The sequence below is a fragment of the Notolepis coatsorum genome (assembly GCF_963971535.1).
Source record: "Notolepis coatsorum genome assembly, chromosome: 1".
Classification (NCBI taxonomy): Eukaryota; Metazoa; Chordata; class Actinopteri; order Aulopiformes; family Paralepididae; genus Notolepis; species Notolepis coatsorum.
This window is the reverse complement of record NC_140165.1, coordinates 177590632-177608000: the sequence shown is the minus strand read 5'-3', so window position 1 is coordinate 177608000 and position 17369 is coordinate 177590632. Positions and strand designations below refer to the sequence as shown.

The 17369-nt window shown below is 41.3% G+C and overlaps 1 protein-coding gene across 1 annotated transcript in view; it reads left to right on the top strand.

Annotated features, from left to right (window-relative positions):
* LOC311245756 (T-complex protein 1 subunit zeta) overlaps positions 1–17369 on the top strand; it is a 34816-nt gene extending 17447 nt beyond the window's left edge. The window contains exons 7-14 of the mRNA XM_084335732.1: positions 1624–1783; positions 4557–4639; positions 7245–7341; positions 8294–8441; positions 9828–9961; positions 13889–13991; positions 16799–16871; positions 16960–17369. Of these exons, the coding sequence (XP_084191858.1) occupies positions 1624–1783; positions 4557–4639; positions 7245–7341; positions 8294–8441; positions 9828–9961; positions 13889–13991; positions 16799–16871; positions 16960–17032 (871 nt within the window). The 3' untranslated portion in view covers positions 17033–17369. The remainder of the gene's footprint in view (positions 1–1623; positions 1784–4556; positions 4640–7244; positions 7342–8293; positions 8442–9827; positions 9962–13888; positions 13992–16798; positions 16872–16959) is intronic.

The following is a 17369-nucleotide window of genomic DNA, read 5'->3' as shown; positions in this document are numbered from 1 at the left end:
GGTGACATCGAGTAGGTTATTACAATGGAATAAAAGCCAAAACAACCTTGCCACGGACATGTCCGTGGTCTGTCCTCAACCGTTGGATTCGAAACACGGATTTATCCGTGGCCCGTCCCGAATGTGTTAACAAAGCAAATTATTATTATTGTTTTTTAATCGAAATGCAAATATTAGGGATGCCCCGATCACGTTTTTTGCCACCGATACCGATCACCGATCGTCTTGAGCCATATCGGTCGATACCGTTCATTTTTGGTTTTATAAAAAAAAATATATACTTTTTTTTTTTTATATAAAAAATATATATTATATAATTATACTTGTAGTTGTATTATTTGCGAGACATCGCCACCACGCAACGAGTCAAAATGCTCGCTATCTCCACTGTCTGTGTGTATACTCTGCTTTGGTCAAATCACATTCAGCATGCCCTGCTCCCTCAGCTAGCCCCTTTCGTGACTGTGATGCAAGCCAAGAGCTCGAATACGCATCGAATCAATGTTATAAGACATTTATCAGGAGCTATCTGTAGCTACTGCTAGCCGGCTAGATAACGTTAAGACAACGCCTCAGTGAACTATTTAGTTTAATGGGACATTTCATTTTGAACAGTGAGCTGACGTGAGCTAACGGAGGTATCATGCACTAGACTATTGCTGGAGCATTTGTCAGTAGTTAGCCGGCTAGATACCGTTAGACAATGCCTCATGTATTAAACTAAAAGTGAATAGTTGACTTTGACTGGGTAATTTTGTTTAAACAGTAACGATAGCTAGGTAGCTAACGTTAGCTCACGGTCCCATGCACTAGACTAGAGCAGACTATTGCCAGAGGCAATAGGAGCCTCTGTGTTTACACGGGTAAGGGAGGAGCGGCAGTTTGCAGCTCCGTGTGTCAACAGAAGTCAGCGAGTGAGATCTCCCCTAAGAATTGGATCATGTTTTTCGATCGGTTTTCACGATCGGCGAAAATAAAGCATTATCGGAATTCACCAATCTCATATTTATACTGAATATCGCTGGCCGATCGATCGGGGCATCCCTAGCAAATATTTTACTTCCGGTTCCAGAACCGGAAGTTAGGAACCGGTTCCTATTAGAACCGGTTCTCGGTGCCCAACCCTACTTATGGATCACAGTCGGACACCATACTAAAACAATATTTCACCCGTCCTTATGGATCACAGCCAGACACCATACTAAAGCAACATTTCACCCGTCCTTGTGGATCACAGCCAGACGCCACGTTAAAGCAACATTTCACCTTTCCTTGGCATCAGGCTACATTAGGCACCAGGCTGTGCTTTGTAACACACATTTATTAGCTTGTATTACAGGTAAATGTATCTAAATCACAAAAACAGGACAAAGGTCAGTGATGCGTTTTCAGCTCACCTCATATCAACCAAAATCTTTAAATCCAGTCCAGAAATTGCAGCCTGGAAAAGGTATGAAATACTGACGTGGAAAATGTGTAAGGAACCCTGCCACTGCTCCAGAGAACAGAATCATTCCTTGAATCCTTTGGGTGGATCGACACTCTTTTTTTAGTTTTATTCCCAACAAAGAGAAAAGGAACGGTATAATGATTGTTCCTTTCCGGCATCTTTCCGTTTCCCAGGGAGGTGAACTCTGGCTTCTTCTACAAGAGCGCAGAGGAGCGTGAGAAGCTGGTGGACGCAGAGAGGAAGTTCATTCAGGAGCGTGTGAAGAAGATTGTGGAACTGAAGAATGCAGTGTGCACTGACGACTCCAAAGGCTTTGTGGTCATCAACCAGAAGGTAGGGCTGGAGCAGGATGGACACCAGAGAACATTCAGTGTGTTTAGTATAAAGCTGCAAGCTACCCTAGCTTGGCACAAAGGAATTGTGACCACTAGCTTAGCTTAAAACTCAGGAGAGGTGTTTTTTTGTCAACAGCTAGGCTAGCTGGTCCTTATCCGCTTCCATTTATTTGTTGTAAGCTAGGCTAGCTTGCAGCCTGATAGCTTTCTACTGAACACACAGAGAGGAAATTATTATCCATCTTCTTGTCTGACTCGGGAGAAGATGGTAAGCGCTAGGGGTGTAATGGTACGTGTATTCGTCCCCGCAAATTTACGGTACAGGCGTCACAGTGCGGTACATCCAGCCATATGAAGAATACGTCTCATACGACTAGGTGAAACTAGGGTTGCACATTTGACAAATGTATGCTCTCAATCTCTTTACTTTACTTTACACTGGCTTACTAACAGTCTTAACACAGAGTCATTCATTTAATGTTTAATATCAAGCTTGTATTGCCACATTTAGATGATTAATAAAACGTTGAAGCTTGTAAAGGCAGGATGATAAGCCGACATAACAAATTGACCGCGCACTCTGCACTGGGCTGTTTCCTCCCCTCTCCTTACTACAGGTGTGCCTGAAACTAAACTATGAATGAAGATATATTTGTAACACAGCAGGGTCATTACACAAGGCTGAAAATGTTCATCGTTTTCTTGTTCGCCTAATAATGTTAACCAATGGAAAGACACACGCACACACACCAACGTGTTCCGCGCTACTTTCCTTTCACAGCTGATTTGAGAGAAAGAAAAAACCGCAAATGTACTTTTTCTGATCTGGACTGGTCCTCTGTGCTCCTCTCCAGTCGAGCTGCGGTGTTTAAATCCAAAATATTGATAAATCCTCTGCCATTGTTGTGTAACATGCCATCTCTTCTCTAGAGTCTTCTTTCTCTGCCTCACGTGCAATTAAATCTACTCTAGAAGTGAAAGTATAGACCGGTGGGGGGAGGTGGCACTAGGCAATTTATTTACTCAAGTGGATTCTAGGCTTGGGCGGTATGACGGTATTAAGGTATACCGGGGTATTTAGAGATACCGACGGTATTGATTCAATACCGTCCGTCACCGTCAAAATCACAGATGCGCTTCGGTTTCTATAACAGTGAAACAGAGTTTTGAGTGTAGTGCACACATGCGCCAGCAGAGGGCGAGACCGCTCTAGTGGAGCGAGTGGGTCACAACGGTGTTCACGTTTTACGGTGCGACAGTGCTGTGAAAATACCGTAAAGCGTTGTGACGAGAGTTGGTGTGTGTTGTTGTCGAGTGGTGCACTGGTGGAGCAAGCAAATAATCCGTCTCTTATTATATGTGAACTAAAGAGTACAAGGTTTACACAACAGCCCCCACCCTTTTTTTTATTGTATTTGTACCGTCCTGTACTATCCGCTGTCAGCTGTTTATCTCTCTCTGTGAGCTACTGAGCTTGAATAACTAGCGTTAGCTCACGTTAACTAGCGTTAGCTCTGCGGCTAATCTTAGATTACCCTGAACTAAATCAATGACTAGGTTATAAAGCATTCGAGTAGTTTTCACTGCACATAGAAGTAGCCAAACAACGGGAGCATTTCGGGAGCATACCAAAACCCAGGCAATTTCTAGCCCTTAAGGAATCAAATAGTCTGCCATGGCTAGATGCTAACGCTAAAACGGTGCAGGCTTCTACCGGTGCGGGACTATCATTCTGAGAGCTGACGATGATTTGTTTACTTGGTAACTCGGGTTGGGCTCCCCCCCCCCCCCCCCCCCCTGCTGATGAATGAAAGTCATACCGTCATATACCGTGCACCGCGGTATTAGGCAATCAAGGTATAACGGTATGAAAAAAGTCATACCGCCCAAGCCTAGTGGATTCCTGAACACAAGAATGACACCGTTATCACTGACTGACTACCGCGACAAGCCTAGGTGGAACCTAAGTATAACTTAATAAAAAAGTATATTTAATTATTATTATTATAAATGTATAATATAATAATCATTCTAAATATTATTTTTCCTGTTGTACCGAACCGTGACCCCAAAACCGAGGTATGTACCGAACCGTGGCTTCTGTGTACCGTTACACCCCTAGTAAGCACATTTCCCATAATGTTGGCGTGTTCCTTCTTTAACCCATTCAGGTGTACAATCTCACCTGGTCAAATAGAACTTTTGAGAACTGAACATTCTAATGATGTCACAAACTCACAATGGCTACCGGCAAAAAGACAGAACTCTGAATAAACTTGTACACCAGAAAGGGTTGATATTCGGGAATACTAGCTAATATGAAGTGTAGGGCTGACATTCTAAATTTTTTTTTGGAATTCGAAGCTTCGGGGCCGAGATTCGATTTTAATTCGAAGCTTCGAAATTAAAAAAAAATATTAAAATTTGCTGTAAAGTTGAAACCTTTTTAAATCTTAGACAAACGAAACACTTTGCTTTCATGAAATATTGTAAGCCGTTATTTGAGGCTTTATAAAAGCAGCACAATGAACACAAATCTGTCGGTGCCGAGTCCGACCTCATCTTAAATAACAAACAGTTGATTGGGGGGGGGGGGGGGGGGGGAAGAGAGACTTTATTTTTTTAATTTAATAATCGAATTTTATTTTCATATTCGAATCCCATGCCCATCGAACGAAGCTTCGAAGTATTTAAGACAGCCCTAATGAAGTGTATGATATGGTTGGTTGCTGGTTTTCTGTCATCAAGTCAAGTATGTTCTCTTCTTCCAGGGAATTGACCCGTACTCCCTAGATGCCCTGGCTAAAGAGGGGATTGTGGCTCTCCGCAGGGCTAAGAGGAGGAACATGGAGAGGTAACCAGTACTGCTGCCCCTCTGGCTCTCAAAAGGTTTTTCTATACAGATCCGATCCATTACTTTAATGGACAGTATAGACTTGGACCAGCATTTTGGGGTCATTGGACAAAAATTATTCAGACATAATACATTTATCTCTATTAGAAAGAGTTAACATGTCAAACATTTTGCAAATCAAGTCACTTTGATTTCTGACATGTTAGACACGTTTTTTCGTATTGGAATTTACTATCTGGGAAATTTTCCGATGCCGATATTCTATTCAGTATCGGTATCAGTGCATCCCTATCTATGACTGTGAAATGATAAATAATTTAAACTATGCAACACGGAACCCCACTGTTCTCCGAGATGGTAAAGCAGCAGCATCTTATTTGATATAAAATGAACATTAAATAAATCTATGCAACTGCTTTATGATCTTGGAGAAGCATGGGTTTCTATGTTGGATGGTAAAATAATTTTGGTTGCTTGTCGATGTTCACCGGAGGAGCTCCATTTGGATGCATGGCAGAATTCTGTGTTACTAGGTCGGTAGTAACTGCAGTCAGACACCATGCTAAAGCAGCTTCTTCACACCTGAACTAAAGAACAAAGGATACAAGGGCTGTTCTGTGCCTCATTCTTGTATAGAAGTGAATACAGTATTAAAACACTGCTGAATGTGTGGAGTATATAATGGAAGGATGTGTCACTATTTGCGGGTTTAGTTGAGTATGAATTGGCAACATACTAATGGTAAAGGTAAAAATGACTCATAAGTTTGTGTGATGGGTAAAATGAACCATATGACGGAAAATGGCATGATGATGAGTCAGTGTTTGGGCTTCAGTATGATTTGAATGTATTATGGTTGAAATTGTCTTCCGGCATGTTGATACCTTTCACATACTGCACACAACAGTATGATTAGTATGGACAGTAGGGCTGACCTTCGAAAATTCAATTTTAATTCGAAGCTTCGAACGTAAAAAAAAAATAAAAAAATAATTAAATAAATATTTTTTTATGTTGTGGGACTTGTACAGCACTTTGTCAGTGCTGTAAAATGTAAACCTTTTTAAATCTTAGACAAACGAAACACTTTGCTTTCATGAAATATTGTAAGCTGTCATTTGAGGCTTTATAAAAGCAGAACAATGAACACAAATCTGTCAGTGCAGAGTCCGACCTCATCTTAAATAACAAATGGCATTGCTTGTTGTAATTAACAAAGAGGCAGAGTTGGTTTTGCAAAAAGAATTTTTTTTTTTTTTTAAATAATCGAATTTTATTTTCATATTCGAATCCCATGCCCATCCAACGAAGCTTTGAAGTATTTCTTAAGACGGCCCTAATGGACATACATTTTTATTTTTATTTTTTAAGATAAATGTTTTAGCATTTATTGCTTTTTACTACCGGGCAGTCCGGTAGAGAGAGAGAGAGAGAGAGAGAGAGAGAGAGGAAGAACGGGAGACAGAGCGGGGGGGAGACACTCGGCAAAGGACGCCGGGTCCGGGAATTGAACCCGGGTCGGCCGCTTCGCGATGCAGCGCGCCACACGGTTGGCCACTTGGGCACCCCATGGACAGTACATTTAGTAATTAGGGCTGTCGATACATTTCTTATGTGTTAAGCGCATGATTTGTTTGCATTAATCGTGTTAATGCATATTTATATTTAATAATAAGTGGCAGTCTGTAGGGGCTTCAGTCAAGAAATGCATGAATTTTTTTTTTTAAAGTAATCCTAAGTACATATCGATCACGGAGTCTTCAATAACGTTGAATGATGATTTGTTCTCAGATGTACAACAATATCTATGTTGGCATAGACCATCTCTGTTAACATTATTGCTACCAGCATAATTAGCAAGCATACTTGTTGCTCCACTACAAAAAAGTTTGTTTGGAAATGTTGTATTCAAATAAGACATTCAGGGGACGCCTGGTCACGTATTATTCTCCTGGTTTACATGTCGGTGATCTGGAACATAAACATACTTTCCCACCGCTGCTGGCTGTCAAAGCTATGGAAGGCGGTTGGGATCAAAAAGGGTGATGTGATTAATTAATTGCATAAAAAAATGTATACTCGTTACGGCTGTCCCCAAAGCCTGTTTTTGGGATTCGAACTTCGTCAGGGTTTTTCGAACGGATGTTCGAATCTTCGTTTTTATAAATGTATAAATATCCTCAAACTAAATCCTCAATTTGAATAAAGTGATTAATCTGATTAAATTAGTATTTTTCTTGTTAAATCAACTTTTTTTAATGAATATAACTAATCAGTTTTTAATACTATAATATTAGTGTAGCCTAATCTTTATCTGCAACTGTGAAGAAAAACCCCATTGGTTTAAACAGAATGAATAGACACATAAAACAAACATAAAAAAATAAAAATAAAAACTTTTTTTTAATAAAAAATTCGAATGTTGATTTAGAATGCCAACTTAATGAACGAAGGTCCTAACGTTCGAATGTTTGGGCTCAGCCCTAGTACTCGTTAAGGTTTTCAAATTAATCGAAAGAATGAAAGCGTTCATTTTTACTGCCCTAATAAAAAACCATTTGACACAACTACACACGTGTCTTAACTCCCTTCTATCTCTTGTCAGACTGACCCTGGCCTGTGGTGGTATCGCCATGAACTCGGTAGATGACCTCACACCTGATTGCCTGGGATATGCCGGTCTGGTATTCGAACACACACTGGTAAGAGGCACCTTTACATTTGACCTGTTTCCCCCCTTGCTTTCTCATAAAGCAGCTATGAATTCATGGTGTGACTACCAGGAATGGTTTAATTTCTATTTACCCCCCTCTCAAATGTTTTCATTTAAAACCTTATCCCCTAACCCTGGCAGTGTTGGTGCCTTGCTCTACCCATTGAGCTATGCAGGGAATCAAACCCCTAATCCTGTCAAGTGCCATGCTACACAGGGAATGGAACCTCCAACCCTGGCAGTGTTAGTGCCATGCTCTACCCATTGGGCTACACAGGGAATGGAACCCCTGTTGGTGTCAGTGTTGGTCCCATTGGGCCACACGGCACCATAGTTGGTATCAATCACTTTCAACTAAAATAGTAAACAAACTTTTATGATGGAACATTTATTATTTTTCAGTATTTGAATTTGGACAATAATCCAAATTCAACAGAAAGTGAATGGACCCTAATGGTGATGAGTACTGATGCTAGAATGATGTGTTAACATGAAGGCATGGCTGAATTCTGTGCTGCCTGGCCAGTGGTAGATCCAGTCAGACACCGTGCTAAAGCCTCCAGTGGTAGATCCAGTCAGACACCGTGCTAAAGCCTCCAGTGGTAGATCCAGTCAGACACCGTGCTAAAGCCTCCTCTCAATGGACCTGTCTCAAAACCCTGCCCCTTTTCTTGATCCTCCAATCACAACTGTCGCTTACCTCGGACAAACCAAGTTTGTCCGAGGTAAGCGACAGCTGTGATTGGAGGATCAAGAAAAGGGGCAGGGTTTTGAGACAGGTCAATTCTACTTGGACATGGATGAGTGCTGATCTGTGCCTGATCCAACTTTGTAGTAGGAATGAGTACAACTGTGATGTGATCATTAACCAATATGAAAATGTTTACAAATGTCATCAGATGACATGCTAAAGTGTGGTCATGTTACTGCTGTGTCCCCAGGGCGAGGAGAAGTACACGTTCATAGAAAAGTGTGGGAACCCGCGCTCCGTCACCCTGCTGGTCAAAGGCCCCAACAAACACACCCTGATCCAGATCAAAGACGCTGTGAGGGACGGCCTCAGGGCAGTCAAGAACGCCATTGAGGATGGTAATGCCCCCGTTTCTCACCATAATACATTAGGCCTAACAAAAATAATAGTTGGTTTCAGGTTGGTTGTCAGTTTGGCCATGGGTAGGTAGGGATTTTTTTTTTTTTTTTTTTTTTTTTTTTTTTTTTTAATATTCTTTCCCACGGCGACTATGGATAGGGAATTTCTTTATTTAATTAACCATTTCACTGCCACACGACAGAAGGTTAGCCCTTTACTATCACACAACCGACAGCGATGCTCCATCATTAGCATCATTAGCTCCGCGGATGCGGAGCTAATGATGCTAATGATGGAGCATCGCCGTCGGTTGTGTGATAGTAAAGGGCTAACCTTCTGTATTGTCACAGTGAAAGGGTTAACCGGCTGTCGTGTGGCAGTGAAAGGGTTAAAATGTTCACAACAACATGGATGCATGTACTCTGCCAGCATGTTTAATATCCATAATACTAAATGTTTGACTAAGATTTCTATGAAACTTTATTCTAAAAAAAAAAAAAATTTTTTTTTTTTTTTTTAATATATATATATTTTTTTAAACTCATAAAATATATTGGGTCGCACCTAAATCGGCAGGGTCGGTCGGCAACCTGAAACCAACCATTATTTTTGTTAGGCCTTATGATATTTAAACCTATTTAAACTTAAAAAAATCAAAAGCATTTATTTAACTAATTCAAAAAAACATGAGGGAGAGAGGGAAAGCACGTCTTACGCCATGCTCACCATACCGCAAGTCCCTGATCCAACTTTTTAGTAGAAATTAGTACAACTGTTGAGTGTTTGTGTATACAGTGTTCCAGATAAAGACTAATATCTTGATCCCGAGTAAAGTCTTTACTCGTGATGAGGTTTTCTATGCAGTTTTTACCATTGTGATATAATGTATCTGAGGAAGAATTCCTCTTCTTTTTTTAAACGCTTTATTAAGCCTGAGATTTATTTCACGTCATAAATAGATCAATACAGTCCGTATTAATAAATATTTCAAATGTAGCCAAGAGTAAAGACTCTAACCAAGACCCTAATCAAAACGGCAGTCAAAGTGTATATTTTCAGCACTACATTTGTTTACCAAATTTGCTAAATATGAGTTTATAAAAAATCTCTGCACATTCCATTGGAAACCGGATGATTTAAACGTGAGGTAATGACGCCGTCATGAAATCGTTGTAGTCCTAAGAAAGGGGAGACCCAGGGCTTTCGATGGACGTCGAAATGTCATAAAACTTAAACTATACTACCCAACTCACACCAGCCGCTGTCCAAGCTGCTGAAAATATTCCTGGTGTATGTAACAGGTAGCCTGGTGTATGTAACTGGTAGCATTGAGTATGTATCGGATATCGTGGTGTATGTAACTGATGGTGTGGTGTTTGTAACAGGTAGCGTGGTGCCCGGGGCAGGAGCGTTTGAGGTGGCCGTGGCAGACGCCCTGGTAAAGCACAAACAGTCCGTCAGGGGACGTGCACAGCTGGGAGTCCAGGCCTTCGCTGACGCCCTGCTGATCATTCCAAAGGTACATACGTAGACCGTTTGTGGGGCGGCTTTGGCTCAGGGGTAGAGCGGGTCGTCCAATGATCGAAGGGTTGGTGGTTCGAATCCCGCTCAAGCCCATGTCCATCCCATCGCCGTTGTGTCCTTGGGCAAGACACTTAACCTACTTGCCTCGTATGAATGTGTATGCATGTGAATGAATGTTGGTGGTGGTCGGAGGGGCCGTAGGCGATGATTATTCGCCACGCTTCCGTGAGTCTGCCTCAGGGCAGCTCTGGCTGCAATTGTAGCTTACCACCACCGGTATGACTGTGTATGAACGAATAATGGACTCTGTGAAGCGCTCTGGGTGTCATAAAGAGCGCTATATAAATCCAAGCCATTATTATTTCTTTAGATTTTCACAAATCTCACTTAAAGGGGACATGCGTTGCTATTCCTTGCCCTATTTGGGCAACTTTACACAATTCCTGTGTCTATTGAACACATCTGTAAGTTGTGAAACGGCAATCGATAATCTATATAATGCGTTTGGGCCTATAACTAGCGTTTTTGGAATTACAGCCGAAAAGATTAAAAACACTTCTATTCTAGAAGGTATTAACACAACAATGTATGAATGAAAAAGTATAACGTTCCCACATCCTGAACGATAGATAATCGATGTTGAATGGGCCATAATAATGTCAATATAGCAATACAATTAAAAAAGTTATAGCCCTGCAAAGAAGGTAAACATCTCCATAGGCTTACAGCGCTGGCAGAGAGGGGCATGAGATGGGCAATACCCCCGGCGGGCAATGTGTTACTCAGAACGTCGTTATTTACGCGACAACCACTGTGTGTGTGTGTGCGCGTGTACTCGCTCACGCCGCTCGCTTTCCATGTATGACTTAATGTACATATGAATGCGTTTACATTTACACATAAATGCAGCTATGGCATATATTCGGCCGAATCCTTCACAAATATTGGACCGACTGTAACGTTCTTTAATTAACAGTGTAAAATAAAAATAAAATAACATTTAGCTATGATTAATAATAATTGTGTCACTCATAGCTTTCAGCATCTTATCACCTTGTATTTATTCTTTATACTCACCCTTAATCTTAAAGCTTAGAAGAATAACAGCTATTTTATCTCAAAATTAGTATTTTAAATCAAGTGAATTGAGAAACATGTTTAATAGTAGGAGAGAGGGAGAGAGATACCAAACATCCCTGAAGTTTGTGTGTCCCCGACGAGGGAGAGAGATGGCGCACACACATTTACACACACTTCTGCACGGTCCCGTGACTCCCGCCGGTCCCTCTCTCTCTGTCTATCTCTCTCACTCGTTCTCTGCCTGTCAAAACCAGTTTGAGGAAGTGTCGGGTTACACTGCGCTACAACCATAGAGGGGGCGTTACTGCAGATCAGTACCTTATTCACGTTAGCAATACCGTCAAATCAGAACTAGGGATGCACCGAAAATTATCGGCCGAAAATGGTTAAAAAGGCTCTTTCGGCTTTCGGCCGAAAGGGTTTTAGCACCGAAAATATATGACCGAAAGTCAAATAACGTGTTGTTGTGATGACGTCATCAAAACGCGACTACAGACATACCGGTAGCATGCGCAACATGTAACGTGAGCAGCTTGGCAGCTCTTCCTGCATTCTACAGCCTGTGATAACTAACTCCTCTTGGGAGTAGGGATGCCCCCCGAAACCCGGTTCTAAACTAAATTAGAAAAAACCGGAGTATTGATCAGCTCCGACGTTAACGGTACTGCTATCAGTAGTCTAGGAGCGGATTAGCTACGGAGCTAACAGTGTACCATCCATCTGCGACGCAACGGTGGCAGCAACAGTGGACACTGAGTAATGTTAACGTTATGACGAGTTCATACTACACTACACGTATGAACTCGACATAACGTTAACGTTACTCCGTTTAAATGAAGTGTTTAATTAGCAGCAATCCGTTGTTGAAAATGTATCGTTAAACCGGAAATGGAAATGCGAGGACAGGAAGTCGTCATCAATCGTTGTAGTCTTTTAGTCTTAACAGTCTGGAATTAATGTATGCATTCAAAAGTGCTGAATAAATGTTTTATGGGCCCATAATAGTGATTATTAATATTATTTAAGTTAAGTTTAGCCATAATCATGTCTTTTGCCATAATCGGGTAGCTTAAAAAAAAAAAAAAAAAAAAAAAAAAAAAAAACATATATATATATTTATATTAATCATTTTCGGCCTTTCGGCATTCGGTTTTCGGCCAACTGTTTCCTATTTTCGGTATCGGTTTCGGCCAAGAATTTCCCATTCGGTGCATCCCTAATCAGAACAGCTTAGTTGTGTGAGGGAAGATCTTGTGAACTCGAGACTGGACTGATGAGTTAATATGATAATTAGAGACACAGACCCATTGTAGCTCACCTCTATTGCTATAAAAGAATGCTAAATACTGGAAAAAGCCATTTATAATGCATTTATTTATGCTTTAAAAGGAACATGCCAACATTATGGGAAATGTGCTTACTGTCTTCTCCAGAGTCGGACAAGCGGATGGATACCAATTTCCTCTCTGTGCACTCGGTAGGAAGCTATCCAGCTGCATTCTAGCCTAGCTTAGCACAAATTAATGGAAGCTGATACGGATCAGCTAGCCTTGCTTAAAAGGCCATTAGCTAGGCTAGCTGATACATATCCATTTCCATTAATTTGTGCTAGGCTAGCTTGCAGCCAGATAGCTTTCTACTGAATGCACAGAGGACATTGGTATCCATCTTCTTGTCTGATTCTGGAGAAGACTGTAACCACATTTCCCATATTGTTGCCGTATTCCTCAAAGGAACACACCAACTTTTTGGGAAATTCGCTTATTTGCCATCTACCCTGGAGTTAGACAAGCAGATACATACCCTTTTCTTCTCTGTGCACATGTTGTGACCTGTGTATTTACCACGTGGAGGAAAAACATTTTAGTTTTCGAAGCAGATATATACTCGAATTTTTTTTTTGCCGAACCACTGCTGCCTGGGCGCATTGATTTCATCACCTCAAAAGCGTGGCTGTTCCCTAAGCCTAATGCATGCACAGAGAAGAAAAGGTTATGTATCTGCTTGTCTAACTCCAGGGTAGATGACAAATAAGTGAATTTCCCAAAAAGTTGGCGTGTTCCTTAAGTTACACAACCCTTTCACTGTGGTATTGTGTGGAATTCACCAGAGATCATGTTTTCCATTTGACCAGGGAAGCACGATTTCACTGAGTGAATTCAGAAACAACTTTACAGATTTGCTGATTTTAAATCTACCAATATTAAAAAAAAAAAAACTGACTCTTGGTCAAGTAAGAATTTATTTGATCAAGCCCTAATTGTATGCAATTCTTGATACGTTGATAATTATTCTTGCGTGTCTTTCTTGAGCCACACGGATGATCTCTCATTATCAACAATACTCACTATGTCATTTGGCTTCTCGAAACATCTCCTCACGTTGTTGGTAGATTGTTCATGTTGAAGGTGCTATAGATAACATATTTATGTACCCCCCCCCCCCCCCATCAAAAGTATTGATTCATGAATTTATATATATGTTGCAGGCATGTATCCCCTCCCTACTTCCCATTTCCCCTTTGGAATGCACCTGATTGGATAAATTACATGATGGTGCTCTAGTGTGACATCTAGACGCTGAATGTTATCTACACCTTTAACATGAAGGCATGGCAGAATTCTGTGCTACCTGGCCAGTGGTAGATCCAGTCAGACACCATGCTAAAGCCTCCTCTCAATTCTACTTGGACATGGATGAGTGCTGATCTGTGCCTGATCCAACTTTGTAGTAGGAATGATCATTAACCAATATGAAAATGTTTACAAAAGATATATTGATCTACAACTGACATTGCAATCTAGTATCGATCATTGTGTATTGACCATTGTCCATTATCTAGGTTCTGGCCCAGAACTCAGGCTATGATCCCATGGAGACGCTGGTCAAACTGCAGACAGAGTTCAAACAGAGTGGTCAGCTAGTAGGAGTGGACCTGAACTCAGGTGGGACACAATTTAGTAATTTTTCTTTTACCAGACGCATGTCATGTTGTGAGAACAAAAGCTTCTACATTTGTCCTTCATTTTAAAAGGGTTGTTGATGTAAAATTGCCCAAAATATTAGAACTGTTGTGAAAATTATGACTAAAGTCCTTTGATTACTGCGCCCCTGGATATCGAGCGACTCAAACCATTTCCGATATCCAATCTGCTTCCCTGAAGAGATTGCATAATCTACTCTGTTACCCTGATTGGACCATCAGTCAGTAGTTGTAAAGGATATCAGTTAGCTAGGCTACAAATAATTAATTAAACTAGTTTGGTACGATTTAGTTAATTTTAGTGGTTCAAAAACATCCACAGCAACTGAGGATGTACACTGCTCAAAAACATAAAGGGAACACTTAAACAACACATCCTAGATCTCGATGAATTAAATATTCCAGTTGAAAATCTTTATTCATTACATAGTGGAATGCGTTGAGAACAAAATAACATAAGAATGATCAATGGAAATCAAAATCATTAATCCATGGAGGTCTGGATTCAGAATCATACTCTAAATAAAAGTAGAAAAATCAGATCACAGGCTGATTCAACTTCTGTGGAAATTCCTCAAGACAATTCAAAATGAGGCTCAGTAGTGTGTGTGGCCTCCACATGCCTGTATGGTGTATGCACTCCCTACAACGTCTGGGCTCCTGATGAGACGACGGATGTTCTGAAGGATCTCCTCCCAGACCTGGATCAGGGCATCAGTCAACTCCTGGTCTGTGGTGCGACGTGGCGTTGGTGGATGGAACGAGACATGATGTTCCAGAGGTGCTGGATGGGATTCAAGTCTAGGGAACGGGCAGTCCATAGCATCAATGCCTTCGTCATGCAGGAACTGCTGACTCACTCCAGCCACATGAGGCAGAGCATTGTCATGCATGAGAAGGAACCCAGGGCCCACTGCACCAACATATGGTCTGACAATGTGTCTGAGGATCTCATCCCGGTACCTAATGGCAGTCATGGCACCTCTGGCTAGCACATGGAGGTCTGTGCGGCCCTCCAATATGCCTCCCCAGACCATCACTGACCCACAGCCAAACCAGTCATGCTGGAGGATGTTGCAGGCAGCTGAACGTTCTCCACGGCGTCTCCAGACTCTGTCACGTCTGTCACATGTGCTCAGTGTGAACCTGCTTTGATCTGTGAAGAGCACAGGGTGCCAATGGCGATCTGCCAATCCTGGTGTTCTCTGGCAAATGTCAATCGGGCTGCACGGTGTTGGGCTGTGAGCACAGGCCCCACTTGTGGATGTTGGGCCCTCATACTACCCTCATCGAGTGCTTCTCACAGTTCGAGCAGAAACATGCACATTGTGGCCTGCTGGAGGTTGTTTTGTAGGGCTCTGGCAGTGCGCCTCCTGTTCCTCCTTGCACAAAGCACCAGATGGTGGTCCTGCTGCTGGGTTGTTGTCCTCCTACAGCCCCCTCCACGTCTCCTGGTGTACTGGCCTGTCTCCTGGTATCTCCATGCTCTTGACACTGTGCTGAGAGACATGGCAAACCTTGCCACAGTGTGCATTGATGTGCCATCCTGGATGAGCTGCACTACCTGAGCAACTTCTGTGGATTGCAGACACTGCCTCATGCTACCTCTAGTGGTGAGGGCACTGGCGAAATGCAAAAGTAACCAAAAATCAACCAGAAAGGATGAGGACAGGGAAATGGTCTGTGGCCACCACCTGCAGAACCATTCCTTTTATAGGGGTTGTCTTGCAAATTGCCTCTAATTTCCACCTGTTGTCTGTTCCATTTGCACAACAGCAGGTGAAATTGATTCACAATCAGTGTTGCTTCCTAACTGGACAGGTTGATATCCCAGAAGTGTGATTGATTTGGAGTTACATTGTAATGATTGTGTTCCCTTTATTTCTTTGAGCAGTGTATTTATCATCTGCTAGCCCATGTTAATCTCCCATAGCAACCGATCACACTGGTCCCATGAATCTGTTATGAATACATTTGAAATGTATTATGGATTAGTGCTGTCAATAGATAAAAAAAAATTAACTAATCTCAATTTTCTGTAATTAATCTAGATAAAAAAAATCGCATTTTTCTACTTAAGACCGAAGCTTGTAACAGATATTTACTTGAGTAAAATCATGGAATTAATGTAAAATCAACACAAAGAAAGTATATTTAGATTCAAAGACCATTTTAATAGCTTTCTTTGAATACAGTTTCTCTCCTGTGAAATACAAAACCATCAACATTGACTCAGCTAGACCGCTTTCTTATATCCGCATCCACAGCGCTAACAGAAATAAAAGCAACCCAGGCCTATGTTAAAGTGCAGATTGGCTTAGAGGATGATAATGTCTTGTATGAACTACCAGTAATATAAATCATATTAACAACAAATGTGTTCCATCTTCATGTCAGATGATTTTCAAAAAGGTACATGAAATGCAAAAAAAGAACAAGCAAATATACTGCTGAAAGTTCAGAACGATTAAAATTTTTCACTCCATAGATGAATACGCTTTAAATCATTTAAATTAATCTCAAGTTAAAGCATTAATTTTGACAGCCCTAATTATGATACTAATTTGACATCTCCTTTTCAATGAACAGAAGGCCACGCCCCCTCACCATACTTAGAGTTGGCTGTGGTCAAGAGAGGGTGCACTAAAACAGTTATTTAAAAAAAAATCACATTAACATTCCACTATAAGCTTTGTCTGACTGAATTAACATCATTGTCCTTTATATAATTTAGTACTATAAATAATATACATCTGGTTAATTCTCCAGGTGAACCAATGATTGCCTCTGAAGAAGGTGTGTGGGACAACTACAGCGTAAAGAAACAACTCCTTCACTCATGGTAAAGAGCATCTCTTCATCAGTCACATTTCACCAGCCTTTTATTCTTCCTTTAAAACTAAAACTACAGGTATTTTCTTCCTCTACAGCACGGTAATTGCCAGCAACATCCTGCTAGTGGACGAGATCATGCGAGCGGGCATGTCGTCCCTGAAGGGTTAAAGATGGGAGCGGGACGGCCGCAGCGACAGACCCGTGGAGTGTGACTGACTGGAAGCTGACTCACAGCACTTGGGGGAGAAGAACTAGGGCAGCCCAGTGAGGCTCCACGCAAGAACGGCTCGGAAGAAAGGGCTCGTAAATTCTCGGTTATTGTTCATGTCAAAAAAATTTGTTCAATAGGTCTCATTCTGTCATTATATCCATGGACTCTCCACGGCTGTGTGCTTTGATTGTTTACATTATAAAAATAACAAAAAAAAATTTGTTATGGATCAAACCAACAATGTACCTTGCTGTCTTTAGTGTGTAATAAACTTAGCTTGGTTTAGGAGCAGAA